Source organism: Durio zibethinus, chromosome 20, assembly GCF_047325235.1.
Source record: "Durio zibethinus cultivar Kanyao isolate XHJ-2024 chromosome 20, ASM4732523v1, whole genome shotgun sequence".
Taxonomy (NCBI): Eukaryota; Viridiplantae; Streptophyta; class Magnoliopsida; order Malvales; family Malvaceae; genus Durio; species Durio zibethinus.
Window position 1 is genome coordinate 10,062,993 of NC_143181.1, and position 19,643 is coordinate 10,082,635.

General features: G+C 28.9%; 1 protein-coding gene and 1 pseudogene across 2 annotated transcripts; one reads left to right on the forward strand and one right to left on the reverse strand.

Annotated features, from left to right (window-relative positions):
* Nucleotides 1–2,606: 2,606 nt before the first annotated feature.
* Nucleotides 2,607–6,743, forward strand: PS1 (forkhead-associated (FHA) domain-containing protein). The gene is made up of 7 exons (XM_022916661.2): nt 2,607–2,935; nt 3,095–3,312; nt 3,622–3,708; nt 3,806–5,521; nt 5,625–5,760; nt 5,868–6,256; nt 6,362–6,743. The coding sequence occupies exons 1-7, from the start codon at nt 2,674–2,676 to the stop codon at nt 6,599–6,601; spliced, it is 3,048 nt and encodes a 1,015-aa protein (XP_022772396.2). The 5' UTR covers nt 2,607–2,673; the 3' UTR covers nt 6,602–6,743.
* A 1,079-nt stretch (nt 6,744–7,822) lies between these two features.
* LOC111315772 (protein SENSITIVE TO PROTON RHIZOTOXICITY 1 pseudogene) lies at nt 7,823–10,748 on the reverse strand (annotated as a pseudogene). Its single transcript, XR_016330824.1, has 2 exons — nt 10,290–10,748; nt 7,823–9,545 (listed from the first exon to the last, which is right to left on the reverse strand). The product of XR_016330824.1 is annotated as a protein SENSITIVE TO PROTON RHIZOTOXICITY 1 pseudogene (transcript).
* Nucleotides 10,749–19,643: the final 8,895 nt, after the last annotated feature.

Below are 19,643 nucleotides of genomic sequence, written 5' to 3' on the forward strand. Positions count from 1 at the left end.
AAATATTAAATATTTTTAACTTCTTTGAATATAAATTATAGTTTAAATAAAAAATTATAATATGAAAGTCATCATATTAATTTCAATGTTTTCAAGTATTAATTTTTTTTGAATAAATTAACATAGAAAATAGAATATGAAGAGTTAAAATATTTGTCTATATATAATTATATTTCAAACAATAAATATGCTCATTAATGATATATATTACATAATTATTTATTTGAAATAAAAAAGTAAAATATGAAACGTTAGCATGTTAATTTTTTTGTTCATATTTTAGTAATTAATGATTTGAAAATAAATATTTAAAATATATATAAATCAAATTTTCAAACTTTTCAATCAATAAAGCAAATTATAATTATAGGAAAAAAATCTATACAATATAGTCGTATTAATTTCAATCTTTTCATAATCAATTTATTTTTAAAAAATTATCTATATTCTACTAATCATTAAATTTAAAAAAATGATAGAGATATTAAAAGTCACAAAAAAATTATTATATTAATTTGGATTAAATATAAAATGGCCCTTATAATATATTTTTGTGTCAGTTTGATACCTAAAGAAATAAAATTATTAGTTTGATCTTCCAATTTTTATTCTATCATCCATTTTTATACTTGAAACTAACTTCGTCAGTTAATTTATTAAAAAAATTTAGTCAATGTCACATCATCAATAGTCATATTAGCTTTAAAAATTTTTAAAATTTTAAATAATTCTAAATAATTTTAATAATTTGAATTTTTTAAAAAATATATAAAAAAATTAAATATTGAAATATTTAAAAACTTTTAAAAATATATGAAAATTTAAAAAATTCAAAAATCTCAAAAATTCAAAAAAAATCTAAAGAAATTCAAAAAAAATAAAACTTATAATAAAAATAACATTTTCTTCAAATTTAAAACAAACATCACAAAAACTTTAAACAATTGAAAATAAAAAAAAAATGTAATTTTTTTTTGAAAAAATCTAAAAATTGTTAAAAATTATGAATTTTTTTTCATTTTTTTGAATCTTAAAATTTTAAGTTTTTATATATTTGATTTTTTTTAGCTTTCTTTAATTTCTTTTCATTTTTTATTAATTAATTTTTTATTTTTAAAAAAAAAAATTTAATTTTATAATTTCTTAGAATATTATTTTAAATTTTTTTAATTTTTTTGAAATTTTTAATTTTTTAATAAAATTTTAAGATTTTTTTAATTTTCAAAAAATTTCAAAAAATTTTAGATTTTTTATTTTCAATTTTTAGGATTTTATGAATTTTTTAATTTAAGAAATTTTTTAATTAAAATTTTTATTTTTTTGAATTTTAAGATTTTTTTTGAATTTTTATTATAATTTTGAATTACTTTGAATTTTTTAAGTTTTCATAAATTTTTTTAATTTTTAAAAGTATTTCACATAGTTTTTAATTTTTTATAATTTTTAAAAATATTTTTAATTTTTAAAAATTTTAAAAAATTTTTTAAAATTTTCGTTTAATGTTGATGTGACGTGATGTTGATTGGACTTTTTCTTACATATGTTAATGTTTGATTCATGTCATGTAAGCATGTGGACTAATAGCATTAGTTTAAAGTACCAAAGTGATAACAAAATGAAAGTTCAAGTATTAAATTGACAAATTTTTCAATATATCAAATTGACAAAAAAATAGTGTAGTACAAGACTATTTTTATATTTATCCCTATTAATTTCAATAGAGGATGGATCAAATTAAATAAGTTTAAAGCTAATATTTTTTATACATCTTTTCATAACTTCATATATGATAAATATTTTTATAGATGGATGATTAAATTTAACAACCTATTTGTATCTATCACTCACTTAAAATTTTAAATAAATTTAATTTCCTATAATTTCAATCAAGACTAATGTTTTTTTAATATATATTAACTATTAAAATTTTATTATAATCAAACAAATAATTATACATTTTAAATTTATTTGAAATTTGGCATGCGTGATTCATATGAATAGAGTATAAATTACAAAGATTCTATTAACAAAATATAAATGTATAAAAACAAAATAAATCAACTTTGTTAAAATAAATCTCAAGTTTTTAAATAAAATAAAAAGATTTTTATTAATTAAAAATAAAATCAATATAAAATTAAATCAAATTTGAACGTGAAATAATATAATTTTTTCGTATAAATTTATGAATTATTGAAGGTCAAGGTAAATTTTGTACAAAAAATATTTATTACTAAACATTAATACTTTTTGGAAAACTTCTGATTTATGGTCCTTTAAAAGTTCAAATGAACTTTCCATAGAAATTAAAATTGCTAAATTTTAAAACTCAAACGTCTTATTTTGGCTTTTGCTGTTAAAAAAAAAAAAAATTCCGTGCGTAAAGATGAGTGCATAGCGTGGCAATTAGCAAGAATTTCATGTGAATCCCATCCCACACCAAAAATCTTCCTGCGTAAAGTGAGGTCAAATAGCCGTTATAAAAATACTGTAATTTCAACGGTCACCTTTTCTATAGATTCAAAATCAAAATCCCTCCAACAAAACTCCTCATCTTACTTGCAAGAAGCCACTATATGATACTAACAAAAGCCCGTTTAAAAAATAAACCAAGAAAAAACAACTCTTATCTCAAATATCCTTTAGCCTCGCTCTGTTTCTTTCCTGTCTACAATGGGTGAGGAGAAAGAAAGGAAAATTCCAGTGTTTACAGTGATAAAGAACGGAGCAATTCTCAAGAACATTTTTGTCATCAACAAACCACAAGAAATGGAAGACGAAGAAGACCCACATAATCAAACTGAAGAAATTTTGATTGTTGGTAGACACCCAGATTGCAACATCATGTTAACTCATCCTAGCATCAGCAGATTCCACCTGCAAATTCACTCCAAACCCTCTTCCCAGAAACTCTCTGTCCTCGACTTATCATCTGGTAGTAAATTCCTTACCCCCCCCCCCTTTTTTTCATTTATTCACGTTTCTTGTTATCAAATCTTTCTGGGTTTTCTTTCTTTTGACGTTTTATTCAAGTTTCATGCGTTTCTTGGTGTTCTTGGGTTGATTATCTTGTTTTGTTTTACTTGGGATGCAGTTCATGGGACCTGGGTTTCGGGGAAGAAGATTGACCCTGGAGTTGTGGTGGAACTGAATGAAGATGATACTATAAAAATTGGTGGCTCAACTAGAATTTATAAGCTGCATTGGATTCCTATGAGTAGTGCCTATGATATGGAAAACCCCTTTTTATCTGCTATGGATTTACCCATTGAAGAAGAGAAAGAGGAGGAAAGTGTAGAGGAATCACATCAGGTGAGGGTTTTTGAAAGTGTTCCTATTTTTTGGTTTTATATTTATTTATCTTTTACAATTGAAATTGAACAGAAAGATTTGCAGGATGTCAATATGTTATGCTGTAAATTTTAATATCTGAAGTTATGTTCTTCGTTCTAGTTTCCTTTGTTCCTTTTATTATGGAATGTGTAGGATGAAAGTTCTTTATTGGTAAGGATGAATTTATTAGAGGCAATGGGTCATTGGTAGTAAACATGCCAGGGTATGACGCTGCATTTAGGACTGAAATGTTTTTCCCTTTTCTTCTGATTCTTTTGGGAACTTTAGGGGGAGAATACAATTTTAACTGAAAATGAATGTAATGAGGGCAAATATGCATTGCCGGAGGAAGGACAAGAAGAAGAAACATTTCAGGTGAGAGTATGTTGCTTCTAAAGCAGTACAAGGCATAAATTGAAGTGTTTTTTTTTTTTTGTACTTTTCTTTTCTAATCATTTTTGGTTTTGTACAGGATCAGAGTTCTGTACCAGCAGAAGATGAAGAACTTGATGCAATGGATGCGGTTTTGGAGGGTTTAGTTTCTTTGTTTTCTGATGAGAGTGCAGGAGTACTTATGAAGAAAGAGATTCCATCAGCACCTCCGATGCCTGAAAATATGAATTATTCAATATATTGTGACGAATCTGAGAGCACATTGAGGAATAACCTTGGAGAGAGGGAACTTTTATGTCTCCAGTCTGAGCTTTCAAGCAATATTTCAGAAGAACTGGATATGGTTGTTGAGGGGGTTATCTCTGAATCCCGAAATCAAAAGTTCGGCAAAGATAACAAGAGCATCCTGCCAGAGACTGTCACAGAAGCAATATCAGAAGGAGAGAACCTAGAGAGATCCCTAAGAAAATCAGAGCTAGAAACTGATCACTCAGAGAATAGTGATCCTTCATTTGTAGAACTGGATAACTATTCAGCCAATGAAATAGTTGAAGAAACTGAGAACAGAGGACCACTGCAAGCGAGCCAGCAAAAGAGGATTGTTTCAAGACTTTCCACTGCTCCTCACCTGATAGAATCAATTAACTCCGCTTTGCAAGACGAAGATGTACTTTTGAATATCAAATCTCAACAAGTACAAAAAGAAAACCAGACCCCCAAGCTCCTTTCTTCTTTGAAAGGAAAGAAGGAGAATGCTGCAGCAGATCAAGAGTCAATCTTGACGGTGAACCTGGATTCTACATGTTCTGATGGATGCAAAGACTGTCTCTCTGGAAATGTTAAGGATGCTGAAAACCAGACCCTATCACGGAAAGACTATCAAAACGAAAACACAAGTTTCTGTTCTGCTCCTCTCCCAACAGAATCAGTCAACTCATCTTTGCCTATTGGTGGTGAAGTTTTCTCTGAGTTTACAGATGATAAAAGGAACCCAACCCCACAATCTTTCTTTGCTCCTGCATTGCTGTATGAAGACGAGAATTTAGAGAGCTCTCCCCTGAGGTTAGAGAAAAAATCCAACTTGCATAGTATTTGGTCCAGAAGAGGTAAATCTGCTTCTGTTCTTCAGATTCAAACTGGGAGGAGCACGGGAAAAGCTGTTGAAGGCACCAACAATGCAGAAAATAAATCAATTCTAAAATCTCTTTTTGTTTGCTCAGAAGAGGCGGAAGAAGAAATCTATACTCCAGACAAGGAGAATTTCACCCCAAACACTCTTTTAATGAAAGCGTTGAAAAGAAAGGGCAAGCTAGAAGAAATTGAACGTTCTTCAGAGGTTACTTTTAGCCCTGATCTTCAGCCAGAAGACAACGTGGTCGCCTCAGACAAAGAAAATCAGACACCAAAACTTATCAAAGACCTTAAATCAGCAAGAAGGGCATCTCCAAATCAACCAAAGTTAGAACAAGAGAGAATGGTGTTCAAGGGAAAAGTAGAAAGGGTGCCATTTCAGCCAGAAGATAACGTTGTCGCCTCAGACAAAGAAAATCAGACACCAAAACTTATCAAAGACCTTAAATCAGCAAGAAGGGCATCTCCAAATCAACCAAAGTTAGAACAAGAGAGAATGGTGTTCAAGGGAAAAGTAGAAAGGGTGCCATTTCAATCTCTGCTGGTGGACTCTGCTTGCAAAAGTGTATCGGAAGCCTCAGTCCCCAAGACTACAGCACAAAGTAGCAATTCTAATACTTTCAAATATAAATCAACAGAGAAGAAGATTGCTCTTCCATCTTCGGTGAGTTTTGAGAAAATCTTAATGCCTGATTTCAAGAATTCATTACTAATGGTTTGTAGTATTCTTGCCAAGCATTTGTGTAATAACTAAAATTCATTTGCAGAACAAATATGTTGCAGAGGGAAGGAGGACTTGGACCATGGTAGCAGACACTACCTCTCTGATGGACAAGGAATCAAGGAAGTCATTAGAGCTTTTACAAGGTCTCAAAGGGATGCGATTGATCATTCCAAGAATTGGTAGCTAAATTATAAACATAATCATCTCTTTTATCATAATGATAAATAATTTCAATGCTAACTTGCCATATTCTTTTTTGACAAATTTGGATATTATTTTTTTAAAGTCATAAGGGAGCTGGATTGTTTGAAGCGACGTGGAAGTCTATTCAGAAGAACAACAGAAGCCTCTTCAGTTTTGAAATGGATTGAAGACTGTATGTTGAAATCAAAATGGTGGATCCATGTCCAGAGCACTATGGAGGAAGGAGGGCCAATAGCACCAACTCCACCTGCCACTCCTGAATCTCAGTTCAGTGAAGGCAGTATGGGAAATCCCTTTGGGACAACGAGGTCAGCACCATTTTCAGCCCGGGGAGGTCTAATGGAAATTGCTTCACCCACAGCAGAAGATCACATCCTTGATTGTGCCCTTCTTTTTAGGAAAATGAAGAGTGATGGACAGTTCGTCCTGCTTAGTAACGATGTCACGCTAAAGATCAAAGCCATGGCAGAGGTGCTGATGTTTCCACCATGATATAATTATCCTCTTTCTTACTTCTCTTATTTCTTTTTCTTTGCGACTTATATGTTTAACTTTTCTTCTTATTATTTATTTCAGGGTTTGATCTGTGAGACAGTGCAAGAATTCCGCGAAAGTCTGGTGAGCCCCTTCTCTGAGAGGTTTATGTGGGTTGACAGCTCTCCTAGAGGACAGACTTGGTCAGTCTTGGATGATGTAGTTTTGAGGGACAAGTATAACCGTTTCCCCCCAAGGAAGGCATCCAAGGGAGATGTGAAGGGTTTGAAACTCATCTTGCTTCATAATTCCCACTATGGACAGATCAGTTCAGTCCGCTAAAATAATTGAGCCTGTGGTTTAATACTAGATGTTATGTTTTTGAACATAATTGCTTACGATAAAGCATATACCATTGTTGTCCTCTTTGTCCAAATAGTATTATTGGTTTCACTATATAGTGCTGGCTGGGATAAAAAATAAACCAGGCATGATGTGGTGTCTTATAATTATTCACATAATCACGCACTAAGGTTCACTGGCATATCATTGTTCCTGTGGCATTGGAGGCTGGGGAAGATACTGAGGAGGTGGCAATGGATAAGGCTGGTAGTATTGATGATATCTCCTTTCTGAAGGTTAGTTGGTTCCAGAGTCAATCCAATACAATTGAGCATCTTTCCCTGCTAGCAGCATAAGAATTTTGCCAGGTTCTATGTTGCTAGAACATCAGAGGCAGAATTTGGTCCTAGTCAAAAGTAAAGACATGAGTAGACTAACAAATGTTTATTGCTGCAATTCTTAACGAAATATATCATTTTCTGAAGTATTAGCCATATCTGGTATTTGGTCCACATGGCTTTGGACGATTGGAAGGAACCTGTTTCCAGTACAGCGCCAGATGAGATGGATTCTTAGCCAAGGCCAACTCAAAAAATGGACGGTGAAAAGTGCCCAAATTCATGCTTAAGTGAGAAGGTCTTATTTGCTATACAATTATTGGGGAAAAAGTTTCTATGCTTTGATACAACAAAATCATGAGTTACATGACCAACCTTGTTTGGTGTATAGTTGTCGGGATAAGGTTTCTATGGTTGGACGCAAAAATATGACAAAGAAGGCCAAACCGATGATTTGACCCTACATCAGGTGTAGGGCAGGACTGAATGTGACCAAGACTTCTTCCTCTTAATAGGAAAACAATAAAGGAAGCATATGAAGATCTGTAAGGTGCCCGAGTGGAAACTCAATGGTTGAAACTCATGATTCCATACAAAAAGGACCAAAATCTCAATTCTCTTGAGTTTGAATCTTGAGTCGAGAAGGTGACATTGATGGCATAAAAGACCAAAATCACTTACAAAAAGAAATATTGAGCTCCATAAAACAAATAAAAACTGCATTCTATACTTACAAATACTACAGAAAACAGTATAGAATGAATGAATGCACCTCAAATTTAGCCTCCAGGGACATTATATAACCTCGTAGTTATGATTAGGGATTCAACATGGAGTTAGCGTTTGAGGATTTTAAGCAAAATCAAAATTATAGCATTAGATCTTAGTGAACAAGGACTTTCTTTTCATTAAAAATAGCATTTATTTAAGCAAATTAAGGACATAGGGTTACAAAGGGTTGCCTCACCATACAAATGTAACACAAATTAATTAATATCCCTAATCCAAGGAAGGAAGAATACATTCTAGAAACAACAGCCAAGACCCAAGATTATTAGAGCTTTAGTCTTGTCTATTTTTCTGAGTGTAATTACCAAACCCTGTAAGGAGAAATGCAAATGAAGTATCTGAATCATCGAAGGGTGGTCGAGGGAACTCATGAAACCCACCGAAATTATATGTATCGAAGTTCAATGGTGAGAAATAACCAGAAGGATCATCAATGCCCCCTTTAACATCCACATTGCTTTGAACCCCACTTTCACTAGAAACATTGGAGGAAAAGTTGAAATTCATGATTCCAACCTTGTTAGTGGCTTGATTAGCATCTCCTCGATCAGATGGCCCATTGGATCCTTTAGTTTCATCCAAGGGAATTGCTGGAGTGTGGCCCTGGAAAAGGGCAATATGACCAAAAAGCTTATCTTTCCTTGAAAACGTGGTGCCGCAAGAACAAAGCCATTTATCTTTACCACAATGCTTCTCATGAGTTTTAAGATCAGCAATTACTGAGAATTTCTTGGTGTTGCATCTGCTGCAAATGTAGCTCTTGTCACAATGGGTTCTCTTGTAATGGTTTTTGACACATAAAATGGTCTTCAGAGGCTGAAACTTTTTGTGACCCTTATTTCGCTTGCAACCAACATAAGGGCAGGAATACCTCTTGATAAGAGTTGGTTCAGAGCTGGATTCTTTATTGGGTTTTGCCAGTGCTGCTGGTGTTTTGTACTCATCTCCATGACCTCTCATGTGCATTCGTAAATTTGCATCTCTCTTGAATCCTTTTCCACATATAGTGCAGAAGTGAGTGTGGGGTGCAAGGATTTCTTCCTTTTCTAACTGCAATATCTCATAGGTGCCAGGTAAAAGATTTTCTCCTTCCTCAGTATCTTCCTCATCCTTCAATTCATGTTCCTCAATTATAAGATTCTGCTCATTTCCACTGTTATTACTAATCTCAACAGAGTTTGGCGGCTCAGAGACTTTGCTTCCACCAGCATTTTGTGGCTGAACCCCATCATTCAGCCCTTGTCCAGAAGGGAAGACAACTTCACCAAACTGCCCAAACTGTCCAAGAGATGGAGTGGATGCAGAAAGTGTATGCTTCACAGATGGGAGAAGACTACCAAGAGTAGATATCAACTGAACAATAATTGAAGTTAGATCAGCAGTAATTAGCTGTTGTCGCTGAGCTACAAGTTCATCCGGTCGCCCCAACACTTGGTCCCTCCGGCCAATGATTAAATTCACCAAATCCTGAAGCTGATGGATCTTCTGCTCAAGGAATGAGAGATTGTTTAGCATTGCACTTGGATCCCAATCTTGGACTTTACTGGCTTGAAGTGACTCATTAACAGGGCCATCTTGGATGGGGACTTTAATTTGGTTATGGGGATTATACAGCAATGAAGATTGAGTTTGAGAATTTTGGTTGAATGCCTGGAAAGGAGGTTCAATCCTGGTGCTGTAATCTAAAATGGATGGATCTTCCCACTTCTGCTGATGTTGGGTATTGAAATTGGTAAAAGATGGGTGTTGAGGAACTTTCTTTTGTAGTTCACCTTTAAGATCCATTTCAGGCCTTCTAAGATATCAAGATCCAAATACTATTCAAAACTCGAAAACATCAAGGGATTAGAAAATATTCATCAAAATTTCAATAAATTTCGATATAGAAATGAAAAATTGCCTACTGATGGAAAAACAGAAAGAATAGCCGAGGCATCAAATCATACGAAGAACCATTATACCCCAAATCCAAAATTTCCATAACAATCAACTATCAGTAAAGATACTATTGTTTTGACCAGAACAATAATGTATTTTCAGCATAATCATGCAAGAAAACAAGAATCAAACTTCACAGCCAAGTTTACTCATGAAATCCAGCAACCTCCTTCCTTTTCCTACCCAAAGTCATAAAAGAAATAAACTGACTCACAGAATTGCAGAAAAACAGAAACTGGGTTTGTCAATTGAAAGTCAAATCAACTCAATCATCCCATAAATCTTCCTTAGATTGAACTAAAATCCCAGAACTCAATTCAAAGTTCCAGCAAGAGCTTAACCCTTACAAACTTGTATCAAACTAAAAATCTCATCTTTCTTGTTATCCAACTCCATTTCGTACTAGCTTTTGACATACACCTAAACTATCTTTTTATTTTTTCAATCAAATTAGTAACTCAAACACCCAAAATATCATATCAAAATTTAATAGTAGCAGAAACAGTTGAAGCAAGTAAATTTGAAAAGATGTCAAAATTCTGCTAAATACCCAGATACAAAAATCTAATTTTTAGGGCTAACAAAGCTTAAAAATTAAAACTTTACTGGATTAAGAGACTTACTATAGATTCAAGATTGCTTGGATGCTGTTTGTTTAGTGCTTCTAAAGATACAGAGAGGGAAAGAGGAAGGAGAAATGGCAAAGAGAAAGGAAGGTCGACACAGTCAATTTATCAGCAAAAGGCTCAGCACAGGTGGAAAGAAGATGGCTACTATGTTTCTAAGTGGGATACTAAACAAGTCAATCCCATCAATCATGATCGTTGATTTTTTTTCTTTGAACTGCTACAGTCCTTTTTCTCCTTCTTATTGTGTGAAATCTATCAAAATCAATGAGATTGAAGCATAAAAGATCAGAGCCGTTGGTGGGTAAATCTCAATCCTATCATTTGAGTAATTTTTAATATATATTTTTTGTTTTAAGAGAATACTAGCTTCGCAGGAGGGTGGAGGCTGAAAGGAGACAAAAGACTGAAGTGAGAAAGGAAGAAGGAAGGGAACCCACACAACTAAGATGATATAGATTGTCTTTCTGTCTGCTTGATGATAAAATAATGATCAATAATCAATGAACACTAACCATTTGACTTTTTTCTTTTATTGTTTTTAATGATTTTTTTTTTCTTTAGTATGAATATTCGGAATGAATTGGTCGGAAGGAAGGGTACCAGGAAGCTAAGCTAGCGCCAGATCCGAGGACCATTTTTTTTTCTTTCTTCTTCCTATTGCTTCGTTGAAACGTGGTCAAGCATGTAGATTCGGCCCGTCTCTTGCATTGAGTTTCATAAAAAAGAAGGAAAATAAGAAAAATAAAAATACAAAGGAAGTAAACATTTGTTCCACGTTATGTTTAGCATAAAGGATGAAGAGTAAAGAAAAAATTAAAGATTAAATTGTAAATAAATTCTCAATTTAAATTAAATAAATGTTTTTTTTGTCACAATAAATAAATATTTTTTCAAAAATTGAATTTAAAAAATGTGTAAGTGCACTTTAATTTTTATCTAGCCTCTTGTTTTTCTCTTATCAAATGAAGGAAAAGATGAAAAGAATCATTTGTTTTCTTATCTTTCTTTCCTATCAAATACATAGTTACCTTTTTGTTAATTACCTTTATACCTTCTTAATCACCAAGACGTGTCCGATTAATACAAATGACAAAATTTGACCTAATCCATGAAATGCAACTTAATCAGCATGAAGTTTAATCTTATTATAAATCAATAACACAGTAAAATAATCTAACTCAAATAAAATAACTCAAATCTAGAATGATTTTCAAGGCAAAATGACTCGTATTCTACTTAATCCAACTTAAATTAATTTGAAATATGAAATTACTTTACATTTGTGTTGACCTAAACTCAACTTGAATCGATCTAAAATTTGATATTAACCGAATTGAGTTAAAATCCTATGTAAATCAATCTTAAAATATCTAATTATGTTTATATATCTAAAATTTTGATAAATAAAGTTAAATATTTAATGCATATTCAAATTGAATAACCACTTATGAAAAATAAATGTTGAAAATAAATCAAAGAAACATGCAGAGAGATTTTAAAATATACATATATATGAAAAGATTGAAACTGAGAGGTAAGGTGATATGTATAGAAAATTTTATAATTAATATACTATTTCTTCTTTTATTTTAAGAAATTAGTGTATTTAATAAAAATATTTTTTGAAATAAAATTTTGAATAACTTTTTTCGTTACAAAATTTAAATAACCTTAATTATTGTATATAGAGAATCAATTAAACCTTTAAAATATAATTTTACTATCCTCAACCTCTTTGCGTATTCATGTAAAACTTGTTAATCATCATTTATATATACATGGAGAAATAATCCGCTAAAGTCAATATCAATTGTTTAAATGTGACACATTAAATCTTGCATTATGTCAATACACCTGATGATTCTAAAATTTACAAAAATTATAATATTATCACGTATTCATTTCATTATTAAATTTTTTTTCTAATTTTCTTATATGTTGTATTTTATTAATTTCACATATATATATGTATAATATTAAAAAAAACACATGTCAACCTTAATTTTACTTGTAAAATTTAAAAGTTTTACCATCAATTTTTTAAAATCTCCCCTAGATAAGTTATCCCTCTTGGTAAAAAAAAAACTCTATTCTCCAATTAAACTCCACTTTTTGAGTTTAAATTTAACGGTAGAATATATATTTTATACTGTGATTGTAAAATGTAATTTTTCAATTTTTGATTAATTTGATTTTATAATTCTTATAAACTAAACCAAAGGACAAGACAAAACCAGAGAGTGCATGTGCCGCACATCTATAAAAAAGGTCATTACAACGCCAAATATCTCTTTTTTTTTTAAATATTTTTAAATAGAAAAAAAATCAAATTAAACTATAATTAACATAGAAACGTATCATTAACATACCAATTATGATACAAATTTTGTTTAAAATATTTTAAATAAAAAAATCAAACTAAAACTATAATTAACATAGAAATGTACCACTAACATATCAATCATATACGTATCATATAAGAATAAACTAAAAATTACAAAAAACGAAATATTTAATTCAAGGATAATTGAATGTATTTTATGTTAAAAATCAAGTTTAAATCTTCTTGTATATTAATTTTTTGGTTACTTTTTTTAAAAATATTATTTTTTTGGTTACTTGGAAATTAAAATTGCGTAAATATCTACAAATCAAATCGAAAGACTTTTTAGCATTTAACTACCAATAATCGAAAATTTGGCAACGTCAAGTTGAACAAATTGTCCAATTCAGGGTTACTGAATTGAAATATGACTGATGTGACAAACATTATCTAAGTCGACAGTCTTTGTTGGCGCTTTTTCGCTGGTTAACTGCATTTGTCAAAAACCTGTTGAAAGCGTCCGTTATGTACGTGTCGAGAAAATAGCGGTGCTTCTTACCTGTAACAATCCTACTTAAAAGCTGGATTATCCGTCTATCTAAAAAAATTCGTTCAAAATTTAAAAAAGAGACTTCCTAAATATACCATAAAATTTTTTTTATAAACTTTAATTTTTTTAATATTTATATAATAAATTTTAATTTTAATTTTTAATAAATAATAAAAATACTCTTCAATAATTTATATACTCCAAAACTTCATTTATAAATCTTAAAATTAAATTTTGAGAATTATATTATATTTTCGATAATTTATTTTAAAAAAAATATATAATTCTTGAAAAATTATTTTTAAAAATATAATATAATTCTCGAAAAATAATTTTTGAGAATTATATTGCGTTTTCGAATATGAATTTTCAAAAGTAATCTTGTATTTTCTAAAATTTATTTTTAAAAATACATAAATTGTTGATTAAATATATATTTAATTATAAACTTTTGATAATATTTAATTTTAATTTAAATAAAATAAATATATTTAATCTTATAATAAATAATATGTAAATAAATAAATTCGATGTGCTAGGATCTCCAAACGTTTCTAATGATATTTCTTAGGTTGGCTTAATTCTAACAATAGGGATATCTAACATTTAGGCTAATATCTTGGTAGCCGAAAAATATTGAAGGTCGAAAAAATAGAGATCCTTACTGTCAGATTTTTCAGTCTGCTGATGACAATGTCAGGGTCAATATTTTATAGGGTGTTTGAACTCAAACTAGCATACATACACATATATGAGTCATCGATATGTCCATTCTTATTTAATCATATGTGCAAATGGAAGAAACATACTAGTTCTCAAGTATGCACAGGTATAAAAGTATTTTTGTCTTGAAACCAGAAAACCAAGAACACATTTTTGCCTATACAAAACAAAAAATCAGAAAAGAGTATTTTCAATTTTCTAGAATCTCAATAGAAAGAACAAGTTTATGCCATACATGTTGAGAACATCGATTTTAGTTTCATTCACACACATGATCAAGTAAATATGTTCATAAGTGCATGATTAAGATTTTCAGTGATTAAAAGTGAAATCGAACTTTTCAAATATATATATCCAAGAAGACTTAAAGTTTCTCAGATATTCATTTTCAAAAAAGCTCAAGGCTTCTTGAAAATAAATATCCGAGAAGTCTTGAGTCTTTTCAAATATTTATATCTGAGAATCGTTGAGACTTCTCAAAATGGATATATGAGAATCCTTAAAACTTCTCAAATTTTCATTTTCGATAAACCTATAAACATTTTGGATATTCATTTCCAATAAGTTCAATTTCAAAAAGTGAAGAAGGAAAAAGAGAGAAATGATAAGAATGGAAAATAGTAAGTGAGGGTGGAGGTATATTTACTAGAAATAAAAAATTGAATTTTAAATTTGGGATTTATTTAGAAATATGGTGTACAGAGTAGAAACTGGGGTGTAAATAGAATTCCCTTTTAAAAAATTTTGAATATAAAATTTAGATTAATTTAAAAATAAAAGTCAAGCTTTGACCATGACATTGAAGATTTAGATTCAATTTAATTTGAATAATTTTTATATGTTTTTATATTTATAATTATATTATATAAAAATAGATATAATTAAATAATATATATTGATCATTAATATCATATGTTTATAATCATTAATTTCATCTAAACATCAAATTAAATTAATAATAATAATTTTTAGATTTCATTTTGTTGATTATTTATTTTTCATAGTTATTATAAAATTATTTTTAATTTTAAAAATTGAAATATAGACAAGTTTGAGCTATTTATTTAAAATGGGTCAAGCTTCAACAACAAAATTAAGCCTATATTTCATATTAGGTCGAACTTGATCAAGCCTAAAATTTATTAATATCATGCTTAAGCCTGAGTCAAATCTTACTCAACCAAGTCATGCACCATAACTGTTCCTAAAATTAGGATTTTTTTTTTGCTTCATTTCCAATGCTTTTTCAACTTATTGCTTGTGGTTGTCAAAATCTATATTTACTAGTATCACATCCCACGCATTACTATGAAATTTTAATTTTTTTATCGTATTGTTTTACCATTTTCATTGACACAAACAATATAGTATATGCTTCCATTGCTTTCCATATTGAAAAAGAACCTCGCTTTCCACTACTATTTGATTTCTATTTGTTCTGATTTGTTCATTGTTACTTTTATTTTTGCAATGTTGAATCAATTTGTTGTTAGTCTTGTGTTCTTTCTTTGTCAATTATATTTTAGACTAATATTCCAACTATAAATAGAGAGTTGTATAAATAATAGCAGATGTGAATATCAATTGATATGCATGAATTCAATTGTGTATTTTTATTTTTTGATTGAAATCATATAAACTTAAAAATGATACTTGTGATTTTTATTCAAATGCAACTACCATTTTATTCATAAGCAAATCAAACACAATTCATGTCAACAAATAGTGATAGTTTGCAATGTTTATTGATGAATAAAATTTAACTCTATGAGTGAGATTAAATGGATGAAAAAAAGCCAACCTTAATAGGATTGATGCTTGAAAATTTTTATTATTTCTATGATAGGAAAGATAGAAAAATGTTTTACAAACAATATGAAAATTAAAACATGTTACACTTTTAGTCAATTTTTTTTTTGTATGGAAAACAATATATACTTAAGAACAGAAGTTACATTTAAAACAATCATGCAAACTACTTCTTCCTAGCAATAAATCTTAAATTTTCAAACATTGTGTTTTTAATTCAAATGAATTGGATCCTTTAAGATATATAGGCATATTTTATAGAATCAAATAAAAATTTGTTCATGTATGATGAGCTTATTGTTTTGAAAGTCATTAGCATTTATCTACTAGCAAATGTATATTATTGTTTAAGACATGTAATACAAATTAAAACAGAATAGCAAAAATCTTAACTTTTTGATAAGAAAAGATAACATAGACACAAGCATGGTATTAACAATTTAAACAATTATGAAAAGATTTTATAATCAACATCAATATTAAAGTTTCAACAATTTCATTTCTACTTTAAAATTTTTTGGCTAGTGAGAATATGCATAACAAAAGTAATTATAATTAATCAGCTTATTAAAACATACATAACAAAAGTAACATTCAACAACAAAGAATTATTTGTTCATTTGTGAGCTTGCTGTTTTTAAGATTGTTAACATTCTAGACAAACTAAATGAAGGTAAAAAAAAAAGTTGAATGTTTTTTTCAAAAGCAATAGCATACTAATAGAATGTAAAAGTTAAAAGGAAATCAAAGATGCTTACCTAACAGTTGAAGTAAAAAGATTTGATAAGAATAACTAATCTTTCATATTTAAAAAACACACGTAGATGAAGAATAACTTACCAACAATGGTTTAAAAGCAAACCAACAATCATTTTTATTAACAATATTTAAATTTAGCTTCATTATTTTTCTTTATCGAATTAAATTAAGAAGTCACACTATACAAAGCAAACAAAAAATTGCATTGAATAAAAATAATTCAATAACATGGGCCTTCATGGTAGTTAAAAAATGCAATTAGTACTGACAGGCTTATGATAAATGTTTAAAAAAAGAAAAATGGTTTTTACAATACTTAACATTGACATAAAGTAGTGCAAAAATTATCACAATCCATAAGATTATATAGATTTTGATTACATAACTTAAAAACCATTGTTATGGTATCTTCTTATAATTATTTTTGTGCATCCCTTATTTCCATCTTTATCAAGTATGCCATCTTCAACCTACAATCTATTCCAACTAAATGTATCATTCTAATTTTTCTCAATGGGCAGTAATGATGTTCTTACATATTAAAGACTTCTTAAAATATCATAAGGTTACATTTATTGAATTGAATTCTATTACAAGAGTTATATAGGCAATCCATTGGATCTAGCTAATGACTTCATGTTGCACAAATAGAAATAACAACATTAAAACTTTGCAATAAAGAAACAATAATTATTAAAAAAACCAACATTGAAAGACTACAGCCTTAGAAATATAAGGATAATATCATCAAAGTCAAAACAACTTAACTTTGATTATAATTGATCAACAATAGAAGAAACCCATTATGAAATTAATAAATTAGGACAAAAAATTTCAAATTTCTATTTAATTTGAATCTCTTATACATGTATATACAACCAAAGAAATGAAAACAAAAATTAAATGAAAAGAAATAATGGAACCTTACAAAAAAATTTGAAAGAAAAAGATAAAGAAATAGATATGACATTTTTATGTTTATGTGAAAATATCTACTCTGAAATATAGAAAAGATAAAATGAGAAAAAAATGTATAAAAAAGAAAATGGGAAAAAAAGTTAATCGAAAAGAAAAACAATTAAATGAATTAAATGATATAAAACATAACAAATTTTTTTGTAAAGAGAAAAATCATTTTCTATCATAAATTAAATAACAAATCTAAACTTTTAAAAGAATGAGAAGTAACTTACTCATGCAGTTCAATTGCTAGAACTAAATATAAAATCCTAAATTCTTTTTGATTTTTCTTTGGCATGATTCAAGTGCTAAACAAATTTTTTTTTTTCTAATGGATTTTTCAAAACAAAAGAGGTATTTTTCCTTTTTGTGTGATAGGAAGAAAGAGACTTTTGATTTTTTTTTTCTGAAAAAATGATTTAACAACATATTAAATTGAGGAAAAGGAAGAAAATAAGAAAAATTTTAAAGTTGCAAAAGGTTTTTGATATTAACCCCTAAGTTTTTAAAATAAATGTGCATTGATCATTTTGTTTTTTAGGAATACAAAAAAGTATTAAAAAATAAAAAAGATATAGAATGCAAAACAAAATGATTTTTTAAACCTAAGAACAATCATTCCTCCTAATCTAAATCATCTCTAAAATAGCCTTTTTGGTTCATTAAAATTTACAAAACAAATGTTTCATTCTTTCTCCTTAACTTAAAAAACTATTAAATCTTTGAAAAAACATAAAGGATAATAAATGCTCATAAATGAAAAGGCATCAGGTCAAATAAGTTGAAAAGAAAAGTTTTAACTTAACTATAAAAAATGACATGTGTCAACTAAACAGAAACTTGTAGAAAAAAATAATATATTGTTACATACTATATATTAAAACTACCCATAAGGGATTAGTTTTTGCCATCTATCTAGTATGTTAAATTATTATTTTACCTTTATCATATTATAAGATTATTATTTCAGCCTTTAATTAAAATAAAAAATAAATTAAAATCTAAATAATAAAAAATAAAATATACTAAACTTATAAAAACCCACATACCACCACATACATAGCTACAAGTAGCCAAACCCCCTACTAACAAATAATTGAAAAACCTAACAACTTTAATCCCAAACCAAAATCGGACTCCCATATATTGCTATCCATAATAGCTTCATAACATTTATGAACACAAAAAAAAAATTGGGGTTTCGATTAGGTATTTGGGTAACGAAAAGTTTTTGTTTTCAAATCATTAGATAGGAATAGTAGAAAAAACAAAGAAGCCACCATCGACAATGAAAATGGCATGGACGTATGTGGCTCATGGTTTCAAGTGAGCTTTCTGAAAAAGTAAAACAAAGGAAACATAGGCCATGATGAAAAGATTAATGTAATAAGAATTGAGGTTGTTTGGATCGCATAAACAATGAAAATAAGGGTGGTTAGCCAGAGGATTTAACTATTAGATCTTAGGCAAACGAGAGATTTTTTTGAAAAACTAACTTGACAATGGTGTAGAAGATGCCAAGAGGTTTTGGTGGGTGGATTTTTGGTTGATTTTTAATGTTAGTGAGAATAACGATGGCGATGGTGACTGTTGCCAAAAATTAGAAAATCTGAGTGGCAAGTTGTTGTATTTTTCTTAAGAGATTTTTTTAGAGGGAATGTGATATTTTTAAAGTGACAAGTAAAAGGTAAAAAATGAAATGAAAAAAAAAAATATATATATATATATAGGATTGAAAAAAAGGTCTATGTGTTAAACTAAAACTTGCATGCCTAACGCAAAAAAAGTTGCAATGTCTAAAAAAAATGTTAGCTTTAGCCAAATGCTGAGTAAAAAACTCTAAAATAACTATATTTGTGCAAGTGATATCTGAAAAGTTATATGACATCACGTGGGTGATAAGCTTTAGTAAAAAAAAAGACTAAGTCAAAAAGCTTGTTAAATGCTTGAAAATGATGTACTAAAAATAAAGAGAAAGAAGGCAGATCTTAAAAATGACTAAATATATAAAGATTAGATCTAAAAAAAATTACTATATATAACTATAAAAGAAAACTGTTTAAAAGGTAATTAACAAAAAGAAAAAAGTGTCCCACAAATTATATTCTAATATATTTAAGATGAGTTGCTATGTTATTATTCCTTTTATTCAAAATCATATCTATATACTATCCATTATGACATAGCATAATATAATTAATTGTAAATATTCTTTATTATGATA

Coding starts and splice junctions, on each gene's coding strand:
- PS1 (XM_022916661.2), top strand. CDS start 2,674: ATGGGTGAGGAGAAAGAAAGGAAAATTCCAGTGTTTACAGTGATAAAG. Junction 5,522..5,624: donor AGATTGCTCTTCCATCTTCG/GTGAGTTTTGAG, acceptor ATTCATTTGCAG/AACAAATATGTTGCAGAGGG. Junction 5,761..5,867: donor ATTGATCATTCCAAGAATTG/GTAGCTAAATTA, acceptor ATTTTTTTAAAG/TCATAAGGGAGCTGGATTGT.